At 45.0% G+C, this 27245-nt stretch overlaps 1 protein-coding gene across 2 annotated transcripts in view; it reads left to right on the top strand.

The window, feature by feature from the left end:
• Nucleotides 1–12111: 12111 nt before the first annotated feature.
• RNF157 (ring finger protein 157) overlaps nt 12112–27245 on the top strand; it is a 64615-nt gene continuing 49481 nt past the window's right edge. For both annotated transcript variants that reach the window (XM_081028681.1, XM_081028682.1), the window contains exons 1-2: nt 12112–12331; nt 26943–27061. In XM_081028681.1, coding sequence (XP_080884807.1) covers nt 12244–12331; nt 26943–27061 — 207 coding nt within the window. In that variant the 5' untranslated portion in view covers nt 12112–12243. The remainder of the gene's footprint in view (nt 12332–26942; nt 27062–27245) is intronic.

Here is a 27245-nt window from a genome sequence, read left to right as displayed (position 1 = left end):
AACAAGGAAGTACTGTCACTGTGGGGCTCCAGTTTTCACAAGTACATGCAGGTGTCAAACATGCCAGAACCAGGAGTAGTAAGATCTACCTGGGCACAGGCATTTCAGGCCGCAGGAGCCCTTAGGTCTTAAGTAAGAAGTTCTCACGGAAGATGAGGGTCCTGAAAATGGCCAAGATGCCAAACCTATTGCCTCCTGGATATCAAGGCAGTCTATCCTGAAGCTTTACTTAATGTTTACTATTTGCAGCGCACAGCTCTGGGCCCCTGGGAGAGGCGTAGAGGACAAGGCCCGCAAGCCAGAGGGACTTGGGTTCTGGTTATCTTCTGTGGCTATAAGATCACTCCAGGCTGAGTGACTGGAAATCAGTAGAGCTCTGTCTGTGATTTGTGGTCATGAGGCAGTAATGCTTAATCAATACTTTGGTTTCTGGGAATCTAGTTGGGCTGAATGAGGGTAGGGCTTCCCCTTCTCAGGCTGGTTAAGGTAGGAGTGTCCCCTCCCTGGGAGTGCAGGGAGAATGAATGAGGTCATGTTTGTAGAGGGCTTTGAGCTGTTGGGATAAAAGCAACTCCCCAATTGCAAGGTATTATTAAGTAAAGGTATTATTATTTTAATCTGAGAGGACAATGTGCAGCATGTAAAACAGAGCAATAATGACATGCCCATTAATAACAAATAAAACACAGTAGTAGCCTCAGAAGGAACAAAGTCAGTGGTCTAGGCTACAGAACCCACCATCATGCAGCAACTGAACTAAGAAACAGTCTTAGCCTGTGTTTCCTCAGGGCCCTGACAAGGATGTTGTGAATATAAGTCACTGAGTTAATGCTGAGACAGGCAACATGGACCATAACAAACAGTTGCCATTCACCAAACATTTCCTGTGAGCCAGGCAGCTTTCTGAGAGTTTAATGTCGAGCCACTCATTTCAATGCTCACAACAGAGTCTCATCTCACAAGAGAGGCAGTTAAGGCACAGAGGAGGGGAGGAACGTACTCGAGTAATATGTGATGGAATCACAGTAATAGGTAGGTGATGGAGTCAGGCATTGGCCCAGTCTGGTTCCAGAACCTTGTGGTTAATCACTACACCATACTACCTTCCTTAATGCTGTAGTTGTCACCTCAATGGGGCTCACAAGGGGGCCCTTTCCAAACAAGAGCTATTGAGGACACTGGGATGAACAGATAATCCCAACCTCCATCTCTGTAGTGCATTCAACTCCCGTTCCCTTTTCCATCCTTTCCACCTCTTACTCCCCTAACCCAAATGGATTCAACAAAGCTGAAGGGGAACTCGAGGGCTCCCAGATATTGAAGACCCACCACGTGTAGGATCCCTGGGAAACTTTGTAGATTTCTGCACAGCTTCTCTGACTTGGAACTCCCCATCGGCCTAAGGCTCAGAGAGGGCGAGGAACCTATGCAAGGTCACACAGCCCCTGCCTGATTTATTATGATAGCAATGGGATTAGATGGATTAGATGAGGTTTGGTTGTTCCAAGAGCTCATTTCCTTTCACCCCTCCTTTCCTTCCTTTCCTCCCTTCCTCCTTCTCTCCCTTGAATTCTTATTTCTAGTTTCCCTACTGTAGCTTCAAGATGCCAAGACTAAGGGACAAGATGGTTAGGAGAAACAGAAAGATATTGAGAGAATGAAAGGGAGAGTAGGAAAGGAGGCAAGCGCCAAGATAAAAAGAAAAAGTGAAGATACGCAGCACCAGGGCCCGCTGGACTGGGCAGCTGGGTTAGGCTGGACCCACGCACTCCCTGAAGGTGAACCCAGGTGGTGGAGTCTTGTACTGGTTGATATGTGGGATGGCTCCCTTCTCCTCTTGAGGAATTCTAATGCTATTGCTAGCTTTGTTTGCTTAAGGCAACCTATGTTTGTTACTACTTTTCATTGCAAATTTATGCTATTTCTACGTGGTGGGTTAGGTAGACTTGCCACTTTTAAAGCATTCATTTTTTTCCCTAATCTTTTTCCTTAAAGAGGAAGGGAACGTAGCTCAGGAGTACTTCTACTCCCCACAAAGTTCAGTCCTCCTCTGTGATCATTGAGATTTATATCTATTGAGAATGTAATGAACTCAGGTCTGCTAAATTCTTTACTTGAATCGCCTTACTTCATACAACTACCTGGGGAGGGGGAGGATTGTACACATCCCCAATTAACAAATGAGAAAAGCAGGGTCAGAAAGTGGAGTCACTTGCCCAAAGTCACTCAGCTAGCTCAGGCTGGAGCTGAGCTCTGAACCCAGGGACGTGTGATTGCTCTTAGAGCTGTGCCCTTAAATATCCCATTCTATTAGGTTGGTGCAAAAGCCATTGCAGTTTAAAAGGTTAAAAATAATTGCAAAAACCGCAATGACTAAGGCACCAACCTAATACTTTCTAGCCCTGCCTATCCCCTGAATCTACCCCTTATATCTTCTCCATGGGTGGTACTAAAAAGATAGAAAGCTTGTCTCTGTTGTGGGAAGTAACTGGGAGGGGGACGCTGGTCCCCAGGGAATGAGTTCATGCTGGTTTATACCAGATTACATTTTCCTCAATGTCAGTCTCACAAGGGACAAAGGCCATCCCATACATACCACTCCCAGCATTATAAATGGCATTTTCCAAAAGCAGCACTGGTGGCTTGTACTCTCTGTTCTATACCTGCCAGCCCAGTGATAAGGCGGCCCCACCTCCAGTCACCAGGTGTGTCTTATGGTAGGCGAGTCTCTGGCAATCCTTTCAAAGGGACACCAGATTTTGGGTCCTTGCTGAGGGGGAGAAAAAGGCAGGGCAGAGAGAAGGAGGGTCCTCCTTCTCAGAGGTCCTTGACCGTTGGCTTGGACTCAGGTTCCCAGCTACTTTCTCTCATGGGACAGTAATTGATCTCATGAAGCGGGGCCTCTTTAGCCCCACCCTTGTGTCCAAAACATAGAAGACTCATTGCTGTGGCAGCTGCTAACTTCAAGGTTTGAGGCAGCCTGCCCACCTGACTCACCTTTTTTTTTTTTAAATATATGATACACCAAGAGCTTGTGTATATCCTATGCACAGTTTGAAGAATAATGAACACTGTAACCAACACAGAATTTAAGAAGTCCAACACTGGTACCTTTGAAAACCTTCACATGACCCAAATACATCGAGCTCAACAAGGAAGTTTGCGAACTCATCCTAGAAAAAGTGCTGCATACCTCATTGCTGAATATCACTACCATCCTTCGAAGTCCTCCCTTTGGGAAGCTGTGCACTGACGCCAGCGCCTAGTCCACCCTTCAAAGCAATTTTGGAACTCTTTTTCTGGAATGGCCATCAGAGCTGTCATCGTATTTACCCTTGATGCCCTGAATGTCATCAAAATGTCTTCCTTTCACTATTTCCTTTATGTTCGGGCAAAGAAAGAAGTCATTGGGGGCCAGATCAGGTGAGTAGGGAGGGTGTTTCAATACCAACATGAACCATTCACAGCGAGGTCTGGCTCTCTTTTTCCCTTTTCCATGATCTCAGACAGTTACTCTGATCCCAACTAGTAGTCGTTGGTCATAAGGAGATAGTCCCGCGAAGCTCCTTGGTGGAGGGAACTGAAGCTGGGAAGGATGTGGGTAGATAGAAAGAAGGAGGAAGGGAATTTTTTGAAGAAGGAACAGTGTAAAGCAAATCAGAGGTAACTTGAAAGCAATTTTAGAGTGAGGCTCATTCAGGCCATCTTTGGGGAGCCAGAGGGGTGGGGGATGCGCTAAGCTTGGACCGGCAAGGGTGGCAGTCGACCTGATCTGGGCAGCAGGGGTGGGGGGAGGGGGGTTAGTATCGTTTCGTTTATCCACAAAAAATAGCCTTTGCTCCCTCAAGTTGGTGCAGAGACTCCTTTAATTAATCAGGTCAGGCTAAGCTATGTTGAGATAACATGCAATCCTGAAATCTTATTTCTCACCCATACAAAGTTTGCTGCAATCTGGTGACTCTCAAGAAAAACTGCCCTCTGGGCAGTTACATAATGATCCAGACCATGGGAGCTTCCACGGTCTTATAGCTCTGAGTTGGCAAAATAACAACCCCCGGGCTGCTGCCTGTTTTCGTAAATAAAGCTTTATTGGGACACAGCTACACTTGTTTGTTTATATGTTATCTATGACTGCTTTCATGCCACAGCGGAGCTGAGTAGTTGCAATATGGACCACAAAGCCTAAAAGGTTTCCTATCTGGCCCTTTGCACCATCTGCAACATGCCAGCAGGCAGTTAAATGCTTTAGCCAGGAAGTCATACACTGCTATTCATGGTTTATGGTCCGGAAGAATCATGTGGTCTGTCCTAACTTCCGGGGGGTCAGCAAGACAGGCCCTCCACACCCCCAGAAGTAGAGGAGAACTGGGTATCGCTGAATATTAGCAGTGTCTAAACGGCTGCCACACTGCTCTTCCACTGGCCAGTGAGGAAGAACCTATTTTCACTCGCTGATCTCTAAGTCCCAGAGTCAGAGAGGGAATTTAAATCGACTAGGGCTCAGCAGAACTGAGAGAAATGTTGGAGGGGTCTGGAGTTTCCGACGAGACACTGCTTGAGGTTTCAGAAATCACCATTCTTGGGACCAAGCTCGGGTGCTGTTAGTAAACTGAAGGGTAGTGCTCCCTGTCGAGAGGAAGTATTTACTGAGAATGAGAGCCCCAGCTTGTACACGACAGAGTTGGGAAACCACCAGCACGTGCCTGTCACCAGCAACATCCGTGCCCAGCATGCCCTGCGTCCTCGGAGCAGGCAGAGCAAGTCCCGGCTCCTGCCCCTGGGAAGCTTCCAGACCCAAGCAGCCCCCGGATCTGACCGTGGATGGAGCCCAGTCATCAGAAGGGATTGTGCCAGGAGGCAGGGTGGCTGTCCAGCCCAAAGGCTGTTACGAAGCATAGTGGTCACCCAAGTGTTTATTATTCATCTGCCAGAGCTCTCGGAGGGAAGTCTAAGGCCCCACCGGACTTCCACAGACAAGAGGAGTGGAGCATCAAAGCGCTTGTTGAGAAATGGTCCTAGTTCAGATAAGGAGATGATAGAGAAGGAAGTGGGTAGGATAAGGAAGGCAGAGTAAACACGGAGAGAGGCAAGATGAATGTGGGGGTGGAGAGAGGTTCCCTGCACTGCCCTTTACCTCTGGTGCCACTGCCCACAGAACCACTCCCTGGCTTGAGGACCAGCAGGCCTGGCACCAGGAGTGTTGTCCCCCATGGCGGCTGATAGGACAGGCAATCTGGGTGAGACCTGGGGCTTTGGACTCAGATGAAGTCCGAGCAAGTTCCCGCTCCCTGCGCTTCTTTGAATGAACTTCAGGTCCCCGATCTGGGAAATGGGAACAATTGTAGTACTTCTCTCTACAGGCTGTTTTGGTGATTAAATGGGATGATACATTCAAAAGGGTTTGGACGGAGATATTGCTCAACAATGATTCTTCTTGATGCTACGGAAGTAGTCACTTTCTTAGTGAGCACTTACTCTAAGGGAAGCACCGGTCTTTCTGAGGGAGTCAAAGAAAGCTAAGACCCGGGCTATGCTGATATACTGGCCCCAGGGAGTGAGGAGAGCCCTGATTTGCAGCATTTGATGGTTTCTTTGGTGTAAATAGTTTCATCAAGGCCAATTTCAAGCTGACAGTTTAACAACTGGCTGGCAAAATTCCTGAATAATCAGCTCTGATAGCAGGCCCCAAGCCAATGAGCTCTCTCTCTAATTAGCAAATGACATATAAGTGAAAAGTTAATGGTAACTCACAAGCACACACTCCCCCTCCAGACGGATCCAGAGTGCAGGGGCCAGAGGGCCATTCAGGGGGAGCATTCACTTCTAGTGCAGTGAAGTGGGCTGTGCTTCGGGGAGAAGGAAGGGGGGCAGGCTGACCTTTCCTCTGACCAGTCAGCAGCCACCACACATGTGATAGTGGAGATGTGTTCTGGCAGTTTGAGTTCTAGTGGGCCTGGAAAGATGACGTCTCAGGAGGTCCAAACATCTGGGCTCAGCCTCCAGCCAGCAGGACATCAACCTCAGTGCCCTGCCCAATGAAGGCAGGGTCTCAAATGCATATCCGGGGCTCTGAATCCTGGAACTCTGACTTAAACAGTGATCTTTTGGAACCCAACCACTTCATGACAATTTTTTTTTTAATTTAAAAAAAGTTAGCATTTACAAAAGTGTGCCAGGAGCTGTGTTAGGGTTTCATATGCCTCATCTGACTGAATGCTCAAACAGCTCTGTGCTATTCTCATGTCCATTTATAGATGAGGAAACTAAAGCTTAGAGAGATTGAGGAACTGTCCCAACATACACAGACAGTAAGAGAAGAGCTGGGTTGGTTTTTCTTTTTAAGGAGGGCGCAGCTCACAGTGGCCCATGCGGGGATCGAACCGGCAACCTTGGTGTTATCAGCACCATAACCAACTGAGCTAACCAGCCATCCCAAGAGCTGGGTTTTGAACCCTGTTCTGCTTGGCCCCAGAGCCTTATATGCCTTTTGCCTCTGAAGGCTGGGGGACAGGTTTCATCTTGGAACAGATAACAGTATACAACTAAGCCACATAATTTCCTGTATATAAGTATCAAATGAATTATACAGAAAATTGTTCATGCAGTAAGACTCCTAGGAAGGAGGGCCTTGGTTCTCAGAGGTGGCTCTGTGGGAAAGGTTAGATTCAGCTGAGTGGGATTCACTCCAGCACATGGGAGTGGAAAGGGTACACGTGGAAGGGTTTTTCATGAGTAAACACATAAGCAGGAATGATGGCTGCAGTAAGGGTACAAATAGGGGCTTAGGAGGAGCAGAGGGAAGAAAAGACTCAGGGATGAAGTGTCTGTCTTGTGTAAGGTAATAGGAAGCCATTGAAAGTATATAGGCAAGGGAGTAACAGGATAACAGCTGCATATCAGGCTAGTTAACCTGAGAGTGATATTGAGAATGGACGAGAGGAGGGAGATACCAGGAGGCAGGAAAGCCAGAGAGGAAGCGAATGGAACTGCCAGACCTCTTTTCATGCACAGATTTCATCTTGGAATATAAAAGATAACAGTATACAACTAAGCAATATAATAAATATACACCTCATGGTGCATAAAAAAGATCTAAGGCTTCCAACCGTTTACTGTGGGAACCACAACAGTAAGGCGTCGTCTGCCACTACTGTGTCGCACTCAAAGCCTCGTCTTCGAACTGCCCTAATGAGGACAGTAGTTATCACTTAAATAGACAAGCAATTAGCTCAGGAATAAGTGTGTCATTGTAAATGAAGTTATTGCATTGCCTGCCGGTGGCGGACTTTAGCCCGGAACACACTATTAGTGTGTATATGACACTTTCAACCCACTTGCTGAGCACCTCATCTAACCCTTGGTGGTTGCTCCTCTTTTCTCATCTGCCCTTTGGTTCCTGGGCTGGGAGGAGTTAGGTGACCATCTGACCTCAGGTCCTGTTTCAGAGGAGTGGAAGGAGCGGGGAGGCTCTCGTGGAGGGAAGCTCTGTGGCTTGCTTGTTCCAGCTTGAACACAGTTACGATACCTTCCAAGCGAGGGCACTTCACTGTGTGTCGTACTGCATTTGTGTGGGTTTCTGTGCTTTGTCCTTGAGTTGATGTGTCCTCTCACACCAGCTCTAGAAGACAGCCTACCCTGCAAAAACAGAAACCAAACCAGCAGTATGTGTTTCACAAAGCGAGGTCCAGTGCATGGAGCCTGGGTTCCCGAGTTCTGAATCGTGCTGCTACTCGTGTGGCCTCGGGGAGGCGAGTCCCTTCCCCTACCTGGGCTGCAGCTGCCTCGTCTGTAGGGTGACGGGGGCTGGACTGGATGACCTATAGGCTTCTGCCAGATCTGACGCTCCAGCCAGGACACGCGGTGTCAAGAAACCCTGGGAGAAGGAAGAGAATTTGTTCTCATTCTTTCCTTTGTTTGTCTAAGTAATTGCAGCTGAGCATTTGTTAGAACGGTGTGGGGTCCATCACCACACTGCCTCTTCCACACGGTGGCTTCTCTGGGTAACGAGAGAAAGATGCTGGGCTTTTTGCCTGCCTGGTGTTTACCAGAGAAAGGCAGAGGGGGCCGCTGACGCATGCCTACTGGGCTGCTCTGTTAGTGGTGCGTTGTTTTCCTATCGACTGTATCATCACGTGGAATGTACAGCCCCTCCCCCAGCCACCCTCTGGCGTTGAGCTCAAAACCAAAAGCAAGGCAGGACAAATGAAGGCAGAAGTCACTGTATGTACAGAAAAGAGCTTACAGGGTCTGGTATTTGCTAGAAACGTTCTGGGACTCAATTCAACCAAAATAATACAAACTAATTTTTTAAAAACTGGTCCTTTCTTGAATGGGATTAATGTCCCAGGTCTCTCATTTCTTCAAATGCAAGATGCCTGGGCAGCAAGTAGGGCTGGGTGGAACTGGGGTGAAGCAGGTGAGGCACCTGCCCAATACTGAGAGTGAGCGTCAACTCGAAGGTTTCACCCGAGGCACTTACTCTCCTCACCCCGGGCCCAGCCACACTGGGCAGCGTAAACATTGTCTTTCGTTTTGGTCTTAACTTGAAAAGTGGATTAAGAAGTTGAAAACCTAATTGAAGTTTGCAGCTGTTTGAACAGTTCTCTTTTGTTAGCAGCACACAGCTGAGGAGAAAATTAACAGTGAGGAATTCACATTTGGCAAGAAGCAAAATATGAAAGCCCGACGGTTGATTTCCTAAGGACAAGGTCATTTTCCTCCGCAGAGCCTTTGGTTTCCAGAGGAACCGTTCGCAGGGTCCCAAAGCATTTAGGATCGGTAGCCTCTGTCGGTGTCAGCCTAGTCAACTGATCTGGAGCAGGATGTGAAAAATCTCCGTTGGTAGTGAATTTCAGCTTTAATCCACTGAAGCCACAGATCAAGGACTGAGAGAGAAATCAGGGCCCGTGGATTGCGGATTGAGCCCCAACTTTTGGAGAAGGCCCTGCACTTAGAGCAGCCAGGGCTCCAGCATTCCTCTACCGCGTGCTGGGGCAGAACAGCCTAGCAAACAGCCAAGAAGGGGTCTGTCTTCCGAGCCATTGCGCCCACCCTGCTGCCTTGGGAATGCAGTGCCACACACAGGGCAGCAACTGTCAGCTTTTCACCTGCAGGCTCTCTCTCCTTCCTGTTATAGGAATCTGCAAATCGTTGAAATGAGTGGATGTGTTACAAAGGTGAGCTGAAACCAGGACAGCCAAGATGAACAAAATTAAAAGCCCAAAGGGACTTGCTGACCTAGAAATTCCTCGTCCCTGTGCTTTCCGCACATGCCTCTCCTTTCTCCCATAGACCCAAGGATGAGAAGAAGGGCTTAAACCTGATGAAATAATGTGGTTTTTGCCTCCCTGCCCTCCGCGGATGCTTAGGGAACCCCCCAACACCCCTCACCCCTCACGCCTGCCCCCCAGGCCCTTAGATGCTGGGTTCTCTGCTGGGTTTCTCCCAAGGGCTGAATCCACTGCCTGGAAATGTACAGGATGCTGTGAGGCGATTTACCCAAAGGACGCATGGTATTTGCATGTAATTTCCCTCTGCACACTGGGCCACCCTTCCCCAGATCGTTTATTCAAGTTAAAAGCATTTTTATGGCTTTCTCCATGGCAGTCACTTCTGGATTTTTCCTTTTGTCTGTGATGTCTTCTCCCTCAGGTCCTCTCCCTGGCCCAGATCTCTGGTAAGGGAGCCAAGTGGTGCCAAGGAAGGACCACGGAGGAATGCAGGACTGGCTGCCCAGAGGTGCTGCTCCAAGGGTTTGGCGGTTTATCTCCACTTTGCCCTGGACACCGGCTGAAGGTCTCATTTCCCAAACTGTGACACTATGTGATTACACAGAAAGTGGGACTCTAACTCCATTAGTTCACAGAAAGTCTCTTTAGTCTAGAAGTTCTCTGAACTACCCCCATCCCTTTCTCTTCTGCCTCATGACCCTAGGCAGCTGGGAATTGCTTCTTTTTTTAACGGAGCCTTGATTCACTTACTGCTTCTTGCCAATAGCCAGTGGGGGCCAGGCTATTTTACAGGTGAGGAAACAGAGCTTAGTCCAAAGGTACACAACTGGTTGGGGTCTTGATTTGTCCAACTGAAAGAACAGTGCTTTTTCTCGGCCTCGGTTTCTTTAACTGTAAGATAGAGATGTTATTATAGTAGCACATACTTCATAGGGTTGTTGTGAGGAATGAATGCTTTGGTATGTGTACAAGCTTTAAAAATACGGCCCAGCACATATTGTTCAATAAATGTCTGCTAATGTTATTGTTCTGGGCCTTGCTTTTCTTTACTGTTCCAAGCATTGGATTCATGACTCATTCGTGGGAGGAGCAACTTAGTTATAGGCTTGGGGAGTGTTATCCAAGATGGGGAATGAACCTCCTTTCCGGGATCAGTGGAGGCTGAGGTGGTACCAGGACAGATCTTTGCAAGCAACATGACTGAGTGGCCCGATCCAGCCACATCCTCGCTTGGTTCTGGCTGGGAAGAAACCCTCAGAGACAAATAAACCCCTAAAGGGGGTGGTACTCCCTTTATAAAACACTGAGAGCAAGAAGAACAAAAGCTTCTGAACAGAGCCCAGGATTATGAGGCAACATTTTTCTCTGTGATGTGCCGAAGGCCTTCTATTTTGAAGCTGTCCAAGATTCTTCCTGACTTGTAGTTTACCTTTCTCCAGCAATTACAAGGTAGGACCTGTGTGTGGTGAGAGGTGTGTCAAGGAGGACACCAGTTCCCTCCCAAGGGTACATCTGAAAGCTTTCTAAGTGGTTAGGGCCAGAGGCTGGAGTGAGGGCTCTGAACTCTGCCAGAGAGCTCTTGTGCGTGGGAGAGAATGCCCATCCACTTGTCTGAGCCAGGCACTCATCCTGAAGCTCAGGCCTCCTCAGCGTCAGTCAATATAAATGACAGAGATGTGGTCCTGCCATCCTGGGCCCTTGGAGAAAACCAAGGCAATTGGGCATGGGTACCTTTAACTTCCAGGTCTGTTTGGTACTGCCGAAAAGAGGCTGATGAAAAATGCAAAATGTAATCAGGAAAAAGCCAGACTCCATAAAATGGCTTTACAAACCTAGTCAAGGGGACCAGGCATTCAAACTATATTTTAAACATTGTTGAAGAGTTGTGAAGTCATGTTCTAGCAGTTGAATTTTTTGCTGATCAGCCCACTCTCTCAGGAAAAAAAAAACACAACACACCAGACCCACAAATAAAATAAAAGGTTTAAAACACAAGTGTCTGTAATTAAGCTTTGGAATGACGTCTTGTGCCTGTGCAAGCTCCCCACTGTTTGGTGTGTGTTTTCAAGAGGAGTCCCGGGTCTGCTGCGTTCACCTGAGTTGACTCTCTTGGAACCAGTCCATCCACAATCTCCAAAAGGTGCAATCAGAGGTTGACTGTCGTGATTTTATCTTGGGTTGATGGTCTCCTAACTTCAGGGCTACGTGCGCTGGCCAAAGGACCCATAAACAGACAGCATCTATAGAGTTCAGCGCTTTGAAAGGAGCTATGTAAGAGGGATGGCGACATCTTCCTAGTTGGTCACCAGCACTGACTCATCTCCCCAACCCCGGGAGATGGACTGGCACAGCACTTCGGGGTTGAGGCGCCGGGGGCGTGCGAGCTGCCAATGCCACGTAACCCTCTGCTCTCGAGCCCACCCGAACTGCCACAGCTCAGGGGCAGTGAGCGCCCCTCTGCGGGGTTTGTGACCGACCGTCGGCTTTGCAGATACCGAGCGGTGGGGCTGGACGAGGCCGCTCCCGATGTTCGGGACAATGCGGCGCGAACTCCGGCCGGGCCTCGCGGGCCGCAGACCCGCGGCGGCGGCGCGGTAACCCGAGCCGGGAAGACCGGGCTCGGCCCGGCCACGCGCCTCGGCCCCGGCCCCCGCCCCGCCGCCCCACCGCCCCGCCGCTCCGCCGCATCCGGCCGCCCATTGGCTGGCGCCGCGCGGCCGCTCCCGCCCCGCCCCGCCATTGGCCGTGGCCGCCGCGGTCCCCGCACTGAGCCGCCGCTGACATCACGCGGCCTGAGGCGGCGGCGCCCCCGGCCCACCCGCAGCCCCCCTCGCAGAGGCGCCGCCGCGGGGCCCGGCGGAGGATGGTGCGCGGCGCGCCGGGGGCTCCCCGCCGCCAGAGCCGCAGCGCCGAGGCCGAGGCCCAGCCGGCCGCGGCGGGCAGCCGACCCCCGCTCCGGGCGCGGGGCGAGCGGCAGCGGTGAGGCGCCGAGGGCGGCGCGGGCGCGGCGGCCATGGGCGCCCTGACAAGCCGGCAGCACGCGGGCGTGGAGGAGGTGGACATCCCGTCCAATTCCGTGTACCGCTACCCGCCCAAGTCCGGTGAGGGCGCGCGCCGCAGGGCTGGGGAGGAGGGCGCGCCGCCCCGAGGCCGCGGCTCCTGGGCACCGAGCGGCACACGTCCCTGCAGGGCGAGCGTGGAGGGGGGGACGGCAGGGAGGAGGCGTGCAGGGGCGCTTGAGGGGCCCTGGCGGGGTCGCCGCCGTGGCCAGCAGGACGTGAGCGGCCTGCGCGCAGGCTGTCCGGTGACAGACGTGTGCTGGGGGGCACTGCGGCTCCCGAGGGGCGGGGTACGCGGGGCGCAGGCGGGGCCCGGCCCCCCGCAGCCCCGCGCGCGTCCCCTTTCTTCCCACCTGGGGCCCCCTTTCCCTTGGGGTGCCGAGGGCTGGATGAGCGGCCCTGGCATCCGAAACAGGCACCTTTGCTAGGTGCTGGCCCTGGTCGGCGCATCCAGGCCTCGGAGAGGGACGGGCCCAGGTTTGAATTAGTTTTCTCAGGGGAAAGCCTTCACCACCTGCTGGAAGAGGGAGGCCGAAATTGTGTTTTCAGTGCTGGTGCTTTTCAAGGGGCTGTCAGAAGAAAAGAGTGTTTCACAGAAATGTTTGGGGATCCAAGTGCCAGTCACCTGGGCTGTCCCGTTTGCCAGAGTAGCTGCAAGCCTGGATTTTGGAGTGAGGATAGTTCTGGGGCAGGGCACAGGTATTTAACATATAGGAAAGTATTGTATTTGCTCTCAGAATCATTAAAAAGAAATGTCATGTCTCCAGCCTCTGGGTTGTGGCATAGGCGTTGGAGATGGAGGATTTTGACAGCAGAGAGAGGTTCAGAAGTGGATTTGAGCACCAGCCAATTCTGAGCTGCTGGTGCATGCCCTAACTCTCTGCTCTTTGTTTTTTCATTGCTTTTCTCAAGACTTCTGGGGACCCATGACTACCACCTTCTCTTTGGCATACGATCTGATGAGGATTTGGGTGATCCGGGAGAGGTGTCAGAATTGGACAGTAGAATAAAGACATGCTAATGAGATGAGCTGGTTTCTCAGCAGTGTGTCCAGTTTGTGCCAGGTGAACGCGGAGACCAGACAATGAACCTGCACCCCTGCAGAGTGTCCGCCAGGGCTGTGTTTCTCACTGCTTCTGTGCCAAAGAATGAATCCTTGCAGAGATGAATGTGCTTAAGAGCCGTTTGAGAACAGTCTGAGATAAAGCTGTGGCTCATTCGTGTTTTAATCAAGCTCTAGCTGATTATGATGATCTGAAACCAGTGGTAAAGGAAGCATGTGTTTTGCTTTTTAATAGATGAAAATATGCACAAGTGTTTGTGAATTCCCCCCCTCCCCCTGAAATCACTTAGCTTTTATTGATCAAAATATGGAGCATGTTTTGCTGAGCTGGGAGTTCTCAGTAGAGTTTGCTGCTGCAGAAGAACACCCACCCTCCCTCAAGTATGGGGATTAGCGTAGGTGAATTTCTGGAAGACTATTCCCCACAGGATGTTAATACAAGTATGAGTCTTGGATGATGATAATGAAAGGATAATGGATCAAACTAAAACTTTTCTTAACCAGCACACTCAATACCTACAGCCTTAAGTAATCCTTTCCACTCTACCAATCTTTCTAAAGTTTTATCTAATTGTAACTCATTCTGAAGCAGAAATTTTGTATGAAAGAAATCTGTGCGTCAGGTGGACCCATTTATTTATGTTGAAGGTAAAACACAGAAAGTAGGTGTCAGAACATTCATGTCCCAGCCAGCAAACCTTTGTGGACTTGAAAATTTGGCGAACTTGCATATGTGCACTAGCCTACAGGCGTCTCTCATCCTTCAGCTGATCTTCAAATTGGCCTATAGTGTTTTAGACCTGAAAGGAACCTTCGAGAAAGGTTGGCCTAAGACCCACTTATTTTGCTGGTAAGAAAATGGAGGCGCAGAGAAATGAGTTGGTTTGGCCAGGGTGACCCAGCAAGTAATACTCGTACTAAACCATCAGCCTCTGCCTTTCCCAAGGAATTAGATTTTGACCTTGTCCTTGATGATTTGTGGAATGGAGGCTATTCTGCGTCAGAACTGAAACAAAACTCAGAGACCTGTCCCTGTTGAGGAATCAAACTGGGTTGATTTTGAGAAGTCTCCTTATCTTGAGACTGGTATAGAACAAAGGAAACAGCAGAGTCAGCTTTCTTAGGTGACCGACACTGGAAAGTCTCTGAAACTCTGCTGCCTGTGGAATAGTTGTTCCAGAAAACAACACTGTCATCTGTCCCTGGAATGATGGTCTCAGTGCCCTGCAGAAACTGCTTTTCGTTTTTTTATATTTTTAAAGAAAGCTCTTCGTTTTGTATATACATTGAACTGGAAACATGGAAAAATTATCGAGAACAACTGATTTCATGTTGGAACTTGGGTTTGTAACCTATTATTATTGTTTTGTAGCCTTTTCGAATAGAAATATGTGAAAATGAATTAGCCTAAATTATTTAGAATTGTTCATTTTTTGAGTAACTAATGTAGTCAACGTGGTTCAAAGTTTAAAAGAATGAAAAGGCATCCTGGGAAAGTCTGGCTCTCACTGCAGTCCGGCCTCCCAGTTCGCCTAACTCCCCACACACCTCCCAGGCCTACGGAAGAGCTTTTGGTTTCTTGCAGAGTTTCTTGTGTACACACATGCATAGCATGCTGATTAGACTGTCTGTACCTTGTTTTTTTCACTTCCAGAGATATTGGAGATCTTTTGGGATTATGTCCATATTTGTGAGGGTTTTGATTCTTTTTTAACAGTTCAATAATATTTCTTTGTATACACATGCCTTTTTTTTTTAACATAGTCTCCTATTGTTGAATATTTGGGAGTTTTTTCAATCTTTTACTGTTGCAAACAATGCAGCAATAATTAATGTTATACATATGTTCTTAGGTGATTTTTAGATTTGTCAATAAGTACATGAATGCTAATCATTTAAGTAACAGAAAGTATGGTGGGGGTTCATTTCTCTATATTTCCTCATAAGCATAGAAAGCTATTTATAGAACTATTCTGTATTTGGTTTGGCCTTGGTCATTTCTGAGTTAGAAGCCATACATGCTATTAAATCCTTTCCTAAGATTTTTGCTTCTTTAAAAGCCCACAATCATTTGTTTAGCAAAGGTATGGTTTGGCTGAGGAGGTGGTTTTTAATGCATGCATGCTCATCTTTGAAAGGGGTATGGACATTGATAAAAGTCATTAGGCCTATTTTCTCTACCCAGGAAGAAATCGGCATGCTATAAAGACCATTTAATTGCATTATAATTCAGTACCTGATAAATCTAGTTCATTTCCTGCTACATATTTGAGCAAATTGAAAAATAGGAGTAATTCATTTTGCTTAAGTGTTAAGAGGTAAACCAATCATAAAAATTCAGAAGGATCATCAGAGTGCTGAGCAGCTAACATCACCATTCTCCAAACCTTTGTTATGTTAAAGAGTACACATATGCTTGTCAAGTGGGTCTGTCCTATGTCAAAAGCAGTTTTTAAAGCATGGGTAGCAAGCCGTTGCCTGTCAAATAGTTATAAACGTTTCTCTTAGCTTTTCAGAGCTTCAATTTAATATTAGTTTTGAAATCGGGGACTTAAAAATATGGAATTTACTATGTAATAGGTTCTGCCACAGTTTGATTGAAACATTAAGTAGGTTCCTGAAATTCATAGTAAATGCGTGTAATACCAGAACAAAAACTAGATGTTGCTCTGTTTAATAATGAAGTCATCCAGATCAAGAGTTCAAATGCTACTATTATTTTTTAAACACTTAAAATGTGGTGGTTCTGTTACTTTAGAAAACTCCAGTATTTTTGCCTTATTTGTACTTGACTTCATTGAGAGCAGACTGATTTCTTTCACCTTTGATTTTTGTCTTCGGATTTAGGGCCTTTGGTTTTCTTGTATGATGGTGGTTGTTTTCTTTTGTTCTTCAGCATCTCTTTTCTCTTTCTGTTTATTATCATGCATGCGCATTATTGGGCACCTGCTATGTCGTGCCTTGTGCTCTGCACCAGTATATAGATTCTGATTTGTGCCCAGTGATTTTGATGCTTATGGCAGGTAGTGAGATAGATGCCCTCGAATCAACTTTGCAATTCAGGATGTGGGTCACAGAAGGGAGTATTAACAGCACAAGCTATTTGGTGGCTGTGTTAGTCCAGGTTCTCCAGAGAAACTGTGTGTGTGTGTGTATGTGTGTGTATTTTTAAGGCATTTGTTCATGTGATTGTGGGGGCTGGCAAGTCCAAAATTTGTAAGGCAGGCTGGCAAACCAGCTACTCAGACAGGAGTCAGTGTTGTGGTCTTGGATCTAAAATCTGTAGGGCAGGCTGTAGGGCAGGCTGGAAACTCAGGCAGGATTTGTACGTTACAGACTTGAGGCAGAATTCCTTCTTCAGGGAACGTCAGTTTTTGCACTTACGGCCTTCGAGTGATTGGATGAAGCCCACCCACTTTATCAAGGGGTTATCGCTAACTTAAAGCCAGTTGATTGTAGATGTCAGTCCATCTACAATTAACCTCATAGCAACATCTAGACTAGTGTTTACCTGAGGGTAGTGGCATAGTCTAGCCATGGTGACACATAACAGTGTAACAATCATAGTGGCTTCCTAGTTTAACTAATTGTTCTTACTAAATTCTAAGCTCGAAGTTTTAGTCGCTGCAAGAGTGCTTGTGCTGTGAAAATACATTTTTTTTTTAAATCTAAAAATTGCAGGCCGGCCCGGTGGCTCAGGCGGTTAGAGCTCCGTGCTCCTAACTCCGAAGGCTGCCGGTTCGATTCCCACATGGGCCAGTGGGCTCTCAACCAAAAAAAAAAAAAAAAAATTGCGGTTTTTAAAAATAATTATTTTAAAATGATGCTCCTTCTAAAATTTCAGAGCTTATCATCTAGTGTCAGAGACAGAATGCATGCATATAAAGATAAATAAGAATATAGAATATACCATGAGCAAGTGGGATCTATTTCAGGAATGCAAGGTTGGCATAATATCTGAAAAATCAATGTTAATACACGATATAAGTAGAATAAAGAAAAAAACAACACATCATCTCAGTAGAGGCAGACAGAGCAGTTGACAGAATCCAACACCCATCAATGATAAAAACTCTCACCAGACTAGGAATAGAAAAGAACTTCCTCGACCTGATAAAAGGCATCTATGAAAAGCCCACAGCTAGCATCATACTTAATGGTGAAGTATAAAATGCTTTCCTGCTAAGATCAGGAACAAGGTAAGGATGTCTGCTTTTGCCATTCAGTTTATTTAATTATTATTATTTTTTTAAGTGTGTTTTTCCAGGACCCAACAGCTCCAAGTCAAGTAGTTGTTTCAATCTAGTTGTGGAGAGCGCAGCTCACAGTGGCCCATGTAGGGATCGAACCAACAACCTTGTTGTTAAGAGCACCACGCTCTAACCAACTGAGCTAACCGGCCAGCCCAGTTTAATACATATTTAAATCCATCCTGTGTAGCGTTCCTGGAGAAACCAGAGCCTGGTAGACCACTACTATAAAGCGTTAGACTGTCGGCAGATAACTTCTACAGTGGAAACTATTTCTAGGACTGGAATATAAAAACAAGGACCAAAGAAGTCTTAATTCGGAGTTGAAGTGAAGCGAAAGACCATGCTCACAGCCAACATTTGAAGTGGATTCCTTAGACATTTCATCACCTGCAAATGGAAATAGTGAACTCTGGAAGAGATTACCAAAAGAATAAAAAGAGACGAACACAATTGGAAGCAAAGTATTATCTGAGCTTCTTTATCAGATATCATTAGGACCAAGTTCTAGAGAAATCTAGACATTTCCTGGAATTGTATAAAGCTTTTGTTAAAATCCCTGGAAATGGGGTTGCCAAACTGGCTCATCCTGCCACCTTTTTTGTATGACTTTAAGGTGATGTTTACATTTTTAAATAGTTGGTGAAAAAATAGCTTACGGGATATGAAACATGAAATCTAAAAGAAAAGAAAAGAAAACACCAAGAATTCCATGCAAAAAACCTAATAGAACTAATAAACGAATTAGGAAGGTCGCAGATACAACAAAACATATAAAAATCATTGTCCTTTTATATAGAAGCAATAATCTGAAAACAGTTCCATTCCCATAACATCAAAAAGAATAAAATTCATAGGAATAAATTTAACATCAGAAGTATAAGACTTGTACAGTGAAAATTCTAAAATATTGCCAAGATTGATGCTTTAACGAAGTTTAAAAAGATCCAACTAAATAAACATTTTATGTTCATGGACTGGAAGTCTCAATATTGTCAAAATGCCGGTGTTCTCCAAACTGATCTAAAGATTGAGTACATTCCTGTAAAAATCCCAACAGACTTTTTTGAAGAAATTGAACAGCTCATCTTAAAATTTATATGGACATACAAAGGACCTAGAAAAATGAAAAAAAATTCACACCAAAACGTGTACACAAATATTTATTCATAGCAGCGTTCTTCACAATAGCTAAAAGGTGGAAATAATTCAAATGTCCGTCATTTGATGAATGAAACAACTAGTAAGTGAAATATAGTAAATCCATACAATATATTATTTGGCAATAAAAAGGAATGAAGTATTGATATTGACTACCACATGGATGAACCTTGTGTTAATGCTAAGTGAAAGAAACCAGATGCAAAAGGCCCTATATTGTATAATCCCATTTATAAGAAATGTCCAGAAAAGACAAATCCATAGAAATACAAAGTAGTTTAGTGATTGCCACTGGCTGGGGGATGAGGAAATGAGGAGTGACTGCTGATGGGTTTCTTTTTAGGGTAATAAAAATGTTCTAAAATTAGGTAGTGGTGAATAGTTGCATAACTCTGTGAATATACTAAAAAAACCTTTGGATCGTAACTTTCAATAGGCGATACTGTGGTATGTGAATTACATCTCAATAAAGCTCTTTTAAAAATGGACCATAGACCTACATACAAAAGCTAAAACCATAAAACCACTAAAAGAAGATATGAAATAAAGTATTTGATTCAAATTGGGCAGAGTTCTTTGATACAATACCAAAAGCGTAATCCATAAAAGAAAGAACTGATAAATTGGATTTCTTCAAAATTGAAAAAGTTTCTGCTTCCAAAGACAATAATATTAAGATGAAAAGACAAGCCACCTCTGGAAAGAAAATATTTGCAGATCACATAGGTAAGGAACTTATATTCAGAATATCAAGAACTTTTACAATATTAAGAAGACAAACAACCCAATTTAAAGATGGACAAGAGAGTTGAATAGACATTATCACCAAAGAAGATGTAAGAATGAGTAATAAACACATGGAAAAGATATGCAACATCAGTAGTTAGGGAGATACAGTTACAACCACAGTGAATTAACGCTTCACAACCACTAGGATGGCTCCAATACAAAGACAACATCAAGTGTTGGTGAGATGCAGAGAAATTGTGATCCTTACGTGTTGCTGATGGGAATGTAAAATGGCACAGCCACTTTGGAAAAGAGTTTGACAGTTTCTTGAAAAGATAAACAATTTTATCTTATGATCCAACAGTTCCACTCCTGTGGGAATCTATCCAAAAGGAATGAAGACACTCATGCCCACAGAGGCCTGTGCCTGTGTCCATAGCAGCATTGCCCCTAATAGTCAGAAAACTGGAAACAACCCAGATGTTCCATCAACTGGTGAGTGGATGAACAAAATGAGGTGGATTTATACAATGAAGTACATGTCACACAATATGGATGAACCTCAGAAACAGCACGCTAAGTGAAAGAAGCGGAATGGAAGACTAGGATGAGTCCATTTGTATGAAACGGCTAGAAAAGGCAAATTTACACAGATAGAAAGCAGAGCAGCGTTTGCCTAAGGCTGGGATGGGAGTGAGAATTAGCTGTAAACGGACACGAGGGAACATTTTGGGGTTGTGGGAAATGTTTTCAGCTGGACGGTGTTGATAGTACCCGAATCGTTGAATTGTGCAGTGGATGAATTCTGTGCTGTGTATATTATACCTCAATAAAGCTGTTTGAAGACAAAAAAAAACAGTGCAGAGGGGTTTATGCCAATTGAATAAAATAAAGAGAAGAGCTGGATCGTGAAGGGTAGGGTTCTTGGGAGCAAATGCCTCTAAAGGCAGGACTCTCAAATAGTGCAGTGCAGACAGTCCAACAGTAATGGCCAGTGTTCTCGGTGGGCTTAGAGAATGGTGAATAGATGGATTCTAGAAAGGTAGTGAGAAGTAACATTTGGGAGGCGGGGAGCAGTCAGTTTGAGAGGAACTAAACCGTGTCCTAAGAAAAATTTCTCTCTTCGAGGTATAGGTTGTAGGGGGAGAGGCCTGGACGCGCAGAGGTTTGCTAGGGAACTATTATTACCTGATAGCCTCCTGGAATCAAACTGGAAAAGGCTGAAGTCTGGATGAGGATACTTTGCACAAAGCACACGTTCAGTGTTTCCATAGCTTTCATGGCTATGACATTTTCAGCTTGGGTGATCAGAGAAATGACGCGCCATTTACAGAATTGGGAATCGGGGGCAGAAACCACTTTTACAGCGAGTCCCAAAGGTCAGCTGGGGCTTTACTGCTCCTGAGGATGGAGGCAAATTAGAAGTCTACCTCGTCTTCAGAATCACACAGTATAGACTTCTCACGAGCCCGGCCAGGTTTCTGTGGGTTCCCAGCTGACCCGGGCTGTGACCATGTGGGTTCCTGAGCACCAGCTGTCTGTCTTTGCCCCCCTACAAATGTGACATCCGGCCATTCTTCACTTTCCATTCCCATGAAGTATTCAAATTACAGGTTCTACTAAAGATTTGTGGAGGGTGATGAAGTTGGGGCTTACATTGTAGAAATACAACTAAAGAAATAAGCATCGTTAGCCTAAACTGTACTGCAGGTAGTAGTTCCACTGGCTCCTCCTAAGCTCACCAACCCCAGCCTTTCTCTGGCTTAATGTCTCTTCCCTCCTACCTCTCCTTTCTTTGACTCTTCGAGTCACTCTTCCATCTGGGAAGAAAAACAAATTACAAAGCAGTTTGAGTTCCATCAGCAAGCAACCAAAGTACCCATACCCTTGGTGTGACTTTCCAAATCTATGTAGCTTATTAAGGTATATTCCAAAAAAAGATTATGCCTTCGCATAGAGGATTCTGGTGCCATTTCTTAAGATAACAGGCTCTTTATTCCACCTTCCTCTAGAAGAAAAGGTTATTCATTGCGTTTCAAGCAAAAACGGGATATCTAGGTGAAAAGATAGGGCAGGCGATTAAAGATTTGGACTGAAATTCCAAAGAAAGATCCGAGACAAAGGTTTGGGAGTTGAGACTGACGAAGGAGGAGCCCATGTGTATTAATTGCCCACGGGGCCCAGCCAACTGCACACGCCTTGATCCCAACAACAATCCTTTGAAGGGGTATTATTACCTCCATTTTGCAAATAAAGAAATCAAAGCTTAAAAAAATTAATTTGTTCTAGATCTCACCGCTGGTAGATGGCAACATCAAGATCAAATCCAGCTCTGTTTTAAGTCAAGGCTTTTGCTTTGATTCTATGGCTGGGGGAGGAGGGGAGAGAGAGAGAGAGAAAATAAAGAGAGGATTGAACTCTCAGACAAGTCCGTGTTTATGGCCTGGGCGAAAAAGTGCAGCAAGTGAAAGGTGGGAAGAGACTCAGAACTGTGAGAGGTTTCGGAAGCCAAGGAAAAAAGAGCCTCACAAATGAGCATTGAAGTCTGCTGAGAGTTCCTAAGGTGAATGAAGTGTGAGAAAAGACTGCTGGCCTGGTTGGTGTTCCAGAGAAGTTTCAGCAGAGTGATGGAAACTGTTGTAAAGATCGAGGATGTGGAATGGGAGCAGACAGAAGATGGATGGATGGATGGATGGGCGGGCGAGTGGGGGGATAGTAAGTTGTGGGAGATGGAGCTGTTTTTCATATTTGTTTTTTAAGTTGGGGATCCAGAATATGCTTGTAGAACGAAGCAGATGAAACACCAGTGAAGAGAGAGGAACAGAAATTTTGAGAAAAAGGATGGTTGTTGATGAGCTCTTGAGGAGGTAGAGGCAATTGGGAATGGGAACTCGGGTGAAGAATTTAACCTTGGAGTGGGGAAAGGAGGAAAGGTGTTGAAACTTTTGTAATGGCGGAGGGTTTTGAGGGAGTGCCACAAAGTAGAAGGAAGGTGGGTAGAAGGGTCAGGGTTGGGGACTTGGGAATGTGGGAGAGGTGTGGATCCATTGATGTGTGCCTTGCTCTAAATACTGTAAAGCAACAGTTGTTAAACTACTGTGCTGGTTCAGAATAGAACAGAATCCAGATCGAGGCATAAAAATAGCATTTCACATTAGCAGGGCGAATGGAATATTCAGTAAATGGTGCTAGTAAAGTTTCCGATTTGGGGAGGGGGGAGCTTAAACCCTTACCCACACAGTCTGCAAGGACATATTCCAGATGTAGAAACAATCAAATGGCAAAAATCAATCAACCAATCAATCAGTGAGTCAGGGCCCTCAGGGGGAATGTAGTGTGATCTTTAAGGGCACACACAGGCTCTGGAATAAAAATCACTGGCTTTGGGGCCTGATGCTGCCTCTTCTCAGCTGTGTGACCTTGGACAAATTACTTAAATTCTCTGTGCATTTATTTCCTCTTCTGTAAAATGAAAAGTTTAATAACATCTACCTTACAGGGTTGTTGTGCGGAATAGCCTGTGGAGTGTAGTTCGGGGCAGATATGGAGTAAGCCCTGCATAAGAGCTTCTCCTTCTGTAGTCAGTGAGAACGACGAGGTCAGACCACAAGTACAGACGTGGAAAGATGCCTTCAGTACATCAGGCAAAACAAACAACTTCCAGATCAGTGTGCGTAACTTCCCAATTAAGTAGAAAGACAAAGCAAATTAGAAAGCCTGAATATGTATGCTTACATATGTATAGAAAAATCTGGAAGACTGCACATCAGTTGTGAATAGTGGAGTTACTCCTCATGGACTAGAGTTGGGTAATCCCTTTTTAAATTACATACTTCTATGTATTCTTTTTTTTTTTTTGCAGAAGACAAGTATTGGGTAATTTTTTAAATAAATAAAAACGTGAATAACAAAAGCAGTGCTGTAGCATTAGAATCGAGTTGAATGGTCAGAGATGTTAAAAAAAAATTTTGTTTTTTTCTTTTTCTTTTTGTGACCTAGAGCTCAAAGTATGTTATACAATATAATATATTAATTGCAGGCATACAACATAATGATTAGACATTTATTTACCTTACGAAGTGACCACCCTGATAAGTCTAATACCCATCCAACACCATCCATAGTTATTACAATATTATTGACTATATTCCCTGTGCTGTACTTTACATCCCCATGACTGTTTCTATCACTGGCGATTTGAACTTCTTAATCCCTTTCATCTCTTTTTGCTCATTCCTGAATATCAAACTCGTATTTGTGTTGGTCATTCTGGGCCATACTTTATAGAGATTTTTCCTTGATATTTATTTTCACTGTGGTAAAAAAACAAAAACAAAAACATAACATTAAATCTTAACTTTTTAAGTGTACAGTTCAGTAGTGTTAAGATCACTAGAATTTTTTTTCTTGCAAAACTGAAAATCTATACCCATTAAACACGAATTTCCCCTTCTCCCTCCCACTCATACCTTATGTGTTCAATATAATTTTGGAGATGTGTGTATGATGTGTCTTCCCTTTTTCCCCACTTTGTTGGGATCTAATTGACATATGCACTGTGTAAGTTTAAAGTGTACAAGCTGATGATTTGATATCTATATGTCTTGCAAAATGATCACCACAAGATGTGTCTTCTGAAAACCCCCAAAGAATCCTGAATATGAGTTTTGGTTAAGAAATTATGGCGAATAATGGAGAACTTGCACTTTATCTACTCACCATGTATGTCTTTTCCTATTAGCAAGTAGGGGAGTTCTTTTTGCCCTGCCATTTCTGATGTTAGAGCACAGTTCACGCTAAGTAGTATGAATGTGCACAAACTGCCCCAAAGGCATTTTTCTCCGGGGCTGTTAGTGTGTTTGGTGTTAGTGTCTGCTGATGTGGTAGCCATGTGAGACTCCACTGATTTGTCCCTCCAGACAGCTGTACCCAGGCTGCAGAGGGTGGATTTGCTCTTTGTCACTGCCTTGCTTCCCTGAAAATAAGACTGAGCCAGACCACCAGCTGTAATGCGTCTTTTGGAGCAAAAATTAATATAAGACCCGGTCTTATTTTACTGTAAGACTCAGTCATATATAATATAAAATATAATAAAATATAATATAATGTAATATAATATAATATAATGCCAGGTCTTACATTAACTTTTGCTCCAAAAGACGCTTTAGAGCTGATTGTCCAGCTAGGTCTTATTTTCGGGGAAACACGATAGTCTAATTGGGGCAAGTTATTAGAGGGGTCCATTTCCAAGAGAGGAAAAAGCAAAATTTTGGTTAAGTTTATTTTTAGCCGATGAGGCCTTCGTACTTTAAGTGCACCAAGGGAGATCAGCTTTACAAAGGGACTTGGCATTGACCGTTCTACCGAAATGAAAAATCCTTTTCTCATCTGTGAATATTGACCCGAATTTCAGTCTTTTTATATTTGTGCTCTTGATTTTTAATGCGAGGCAAAACTACAATTAACTCTACACTGCTTTCTTGGTAATTACTTTTAATATAATGGCAAAAAAGGGAGCATTTCCAGTAGAACCCTGTCACCTTCTTAATCCTTTAGCACCCCACGCCGTTAGTGGTCTTCTCTTGCTAGGATCCTGTAAGCTGACTCTTGGTGGATTTCATTGTCCCCACATCCGTCACCTGACTACTCACTGTGTCCCACTGGACTGAACCTGTACAACTCCAGGTACCACACCTGCTTCTTGGCATTCTCTATTCACGGCTTGGGCAAGCCATCCAGCAATGTAAAGCCTTTAACTTTTTGAATTTCACCTAATGTATAATAAATCTGTAATTTTTAATGCATAGAAAATATATTTTACTAAGGGCTCACAGTAAATGACTTACATTATTTGAGATGGCTCTTGCTATTCAAGGCATGTAGGTACCTCCCCTCTCTATAAATTATACACTTGGAAAAGAAGGCTAGTAAGTGCTGGATGTAAATAATTGATAATTAAGCTTTCCTAAATGGCGAATTGCACAGTTGTTTCACTGCAGATGGCTGCTCGTTGTGTTTTGAAGTTTTCATGGGTAACTGTCGAATTCTTCTGATTGCTTTGATTTTGGCTGCAGTTATCTGCAAATCTTTTCTTGCTTGTTGTTTAATTAAAGAATTGCCTCACTTTGTGGTGAGTGATATTATCCACGTTGTTTTGTTTGAGAAGTATTTCTAGACCAGAGGTCCATGTGTAGAAAATCCAAAATTGAATATTTGGCTCAGTTTTTTTGTTAGAATTTTCTTCTCTGTCTTCCTTCCTATGGCTTCGTCACAGGCTGGAAGTGCTGAATCTCATTTTTTTTTTTTTTTGAGTTTGCCATAACACTTCAACAAAAATTGAAACAGATGTAGGGAGTTTAATCTGTATCCTTACTCTATAAGACATAAAGAAGCCATTCGCCACAAGTTGTTTGTAGTCACCCAAGAATTGGACTGTATGAGAGTGCATATTACAGTCTGAGCCCACTTTGGACAGCTTACCTTCAAGGGAGAGTCGGAGTGTAGGAATTTGGGTGGAGTGATTCGTGTAATTGTCAAAGTTGGGAAGTATTCCCACGTGGGATGGGCAGCGTTACCTGAGCCGCCTCTGGTGACTTACCAGTCTCATCGCATCCTGGAGCAGTTCCTCGGTCTGTCTGGATGAGGCTGGTGGGAATTCTGACCTTGACTGCCGATTGCATCTAGTCATTGTAGTGTGGGGCTGAGGGCCTGCCATGACTGATGTCCCCGCATCCTTGGCCGTTAGCACTGTTACTGAATTTGAGACACTGAGAGTGGGCGTGTGCACGCGTGTCTTTCTTTCATAACACTCAACGGTTATCCAATTGAACTTCATAATCTGTGTGGTAATTGGTAGGTGAAGTCAGAGACAGCTGTATTATTTACATTTGCATTTTCCTATTAATCATTTTGAAGCAAATATGAAAAATGAAGAGCCTTCATCGTAGGGGGTTATGGAGGCGTACACGTGGTACAGTGGTACTGAGACTTCTGTGTGTCGCTATTAGCTGGCTTGTGAAAATCTAGGCAGAGAATTGTATGTGTGTGTGTACACATGCTGATACTTGTGGTTAAGATTCCTGAACACACATAGGACAGAGAATAACCACTGAAAGTTTAAAGAAAATCAGGAACAAAATACATGCATATATTTATTAATGTGCATTGTGGGGCCTTCTCGTGTCTTGACTGGTGGTATTAGAGACAGATCACAGTAAAGATTTGATTAAGAATGCGCAGAGAAAAAACAGTGATCTATTTCACGTTTGGCATCTTGGGTTCTCACTGTTATGATTTTACTTATTTTGTGCCATTGTCCCACATCAAGAGAAGAAAGCTCTGCTGGGGTGAGAAATTGTCCTAATTATTTGTTTCAAGGACTAACATCTTTCCAAATTGGCACTTTCACTAGGCTTAGTTTAACTGGTTTCCATTCCATCTTTGTCTCTAGGAAGCTATTTTGCCAGCCACTTCATCATGGGAGGAGAGAAGTTTGATTCCACTCATCCTGAAGGTTACCTGTTTGGAGAGAACAGCGACCTGAACTTCCTGGGGAACAGACCAGTAGCGGTATGGGTGTAATCTATTTACTTCCACATGGGGCTAAGTGACCACTTCAGACAGTCATACAAATACATTTGTAATCGCTAGTTCAGCAGCATTGGTGGCTTGGTCTGAGTTGAGAGGGGCCGTGGCAGCCAGACAGCCCCCTTGCTGGTGGAGCTGTGTCTCCTGGCACTAGAGGCTAAGCTGT

This window comes from Rhinolophus hipposideros (assembly GCF_964194185.1).
Source record: "Rhinolophus hipposideros genome assembly, chromosome: 20".
Lineage (NCBI taxonomy): Eukaryota > Metazoa > Chordata > Mammalia > Chiroptera > Rhinolophidae > Rhinolophus > Rhinolophus hipposideros.
Note: the sequence above shows the minus strand (reverse complement) of the source record. Positions and strands in the feature narration are given on the sequence as shown.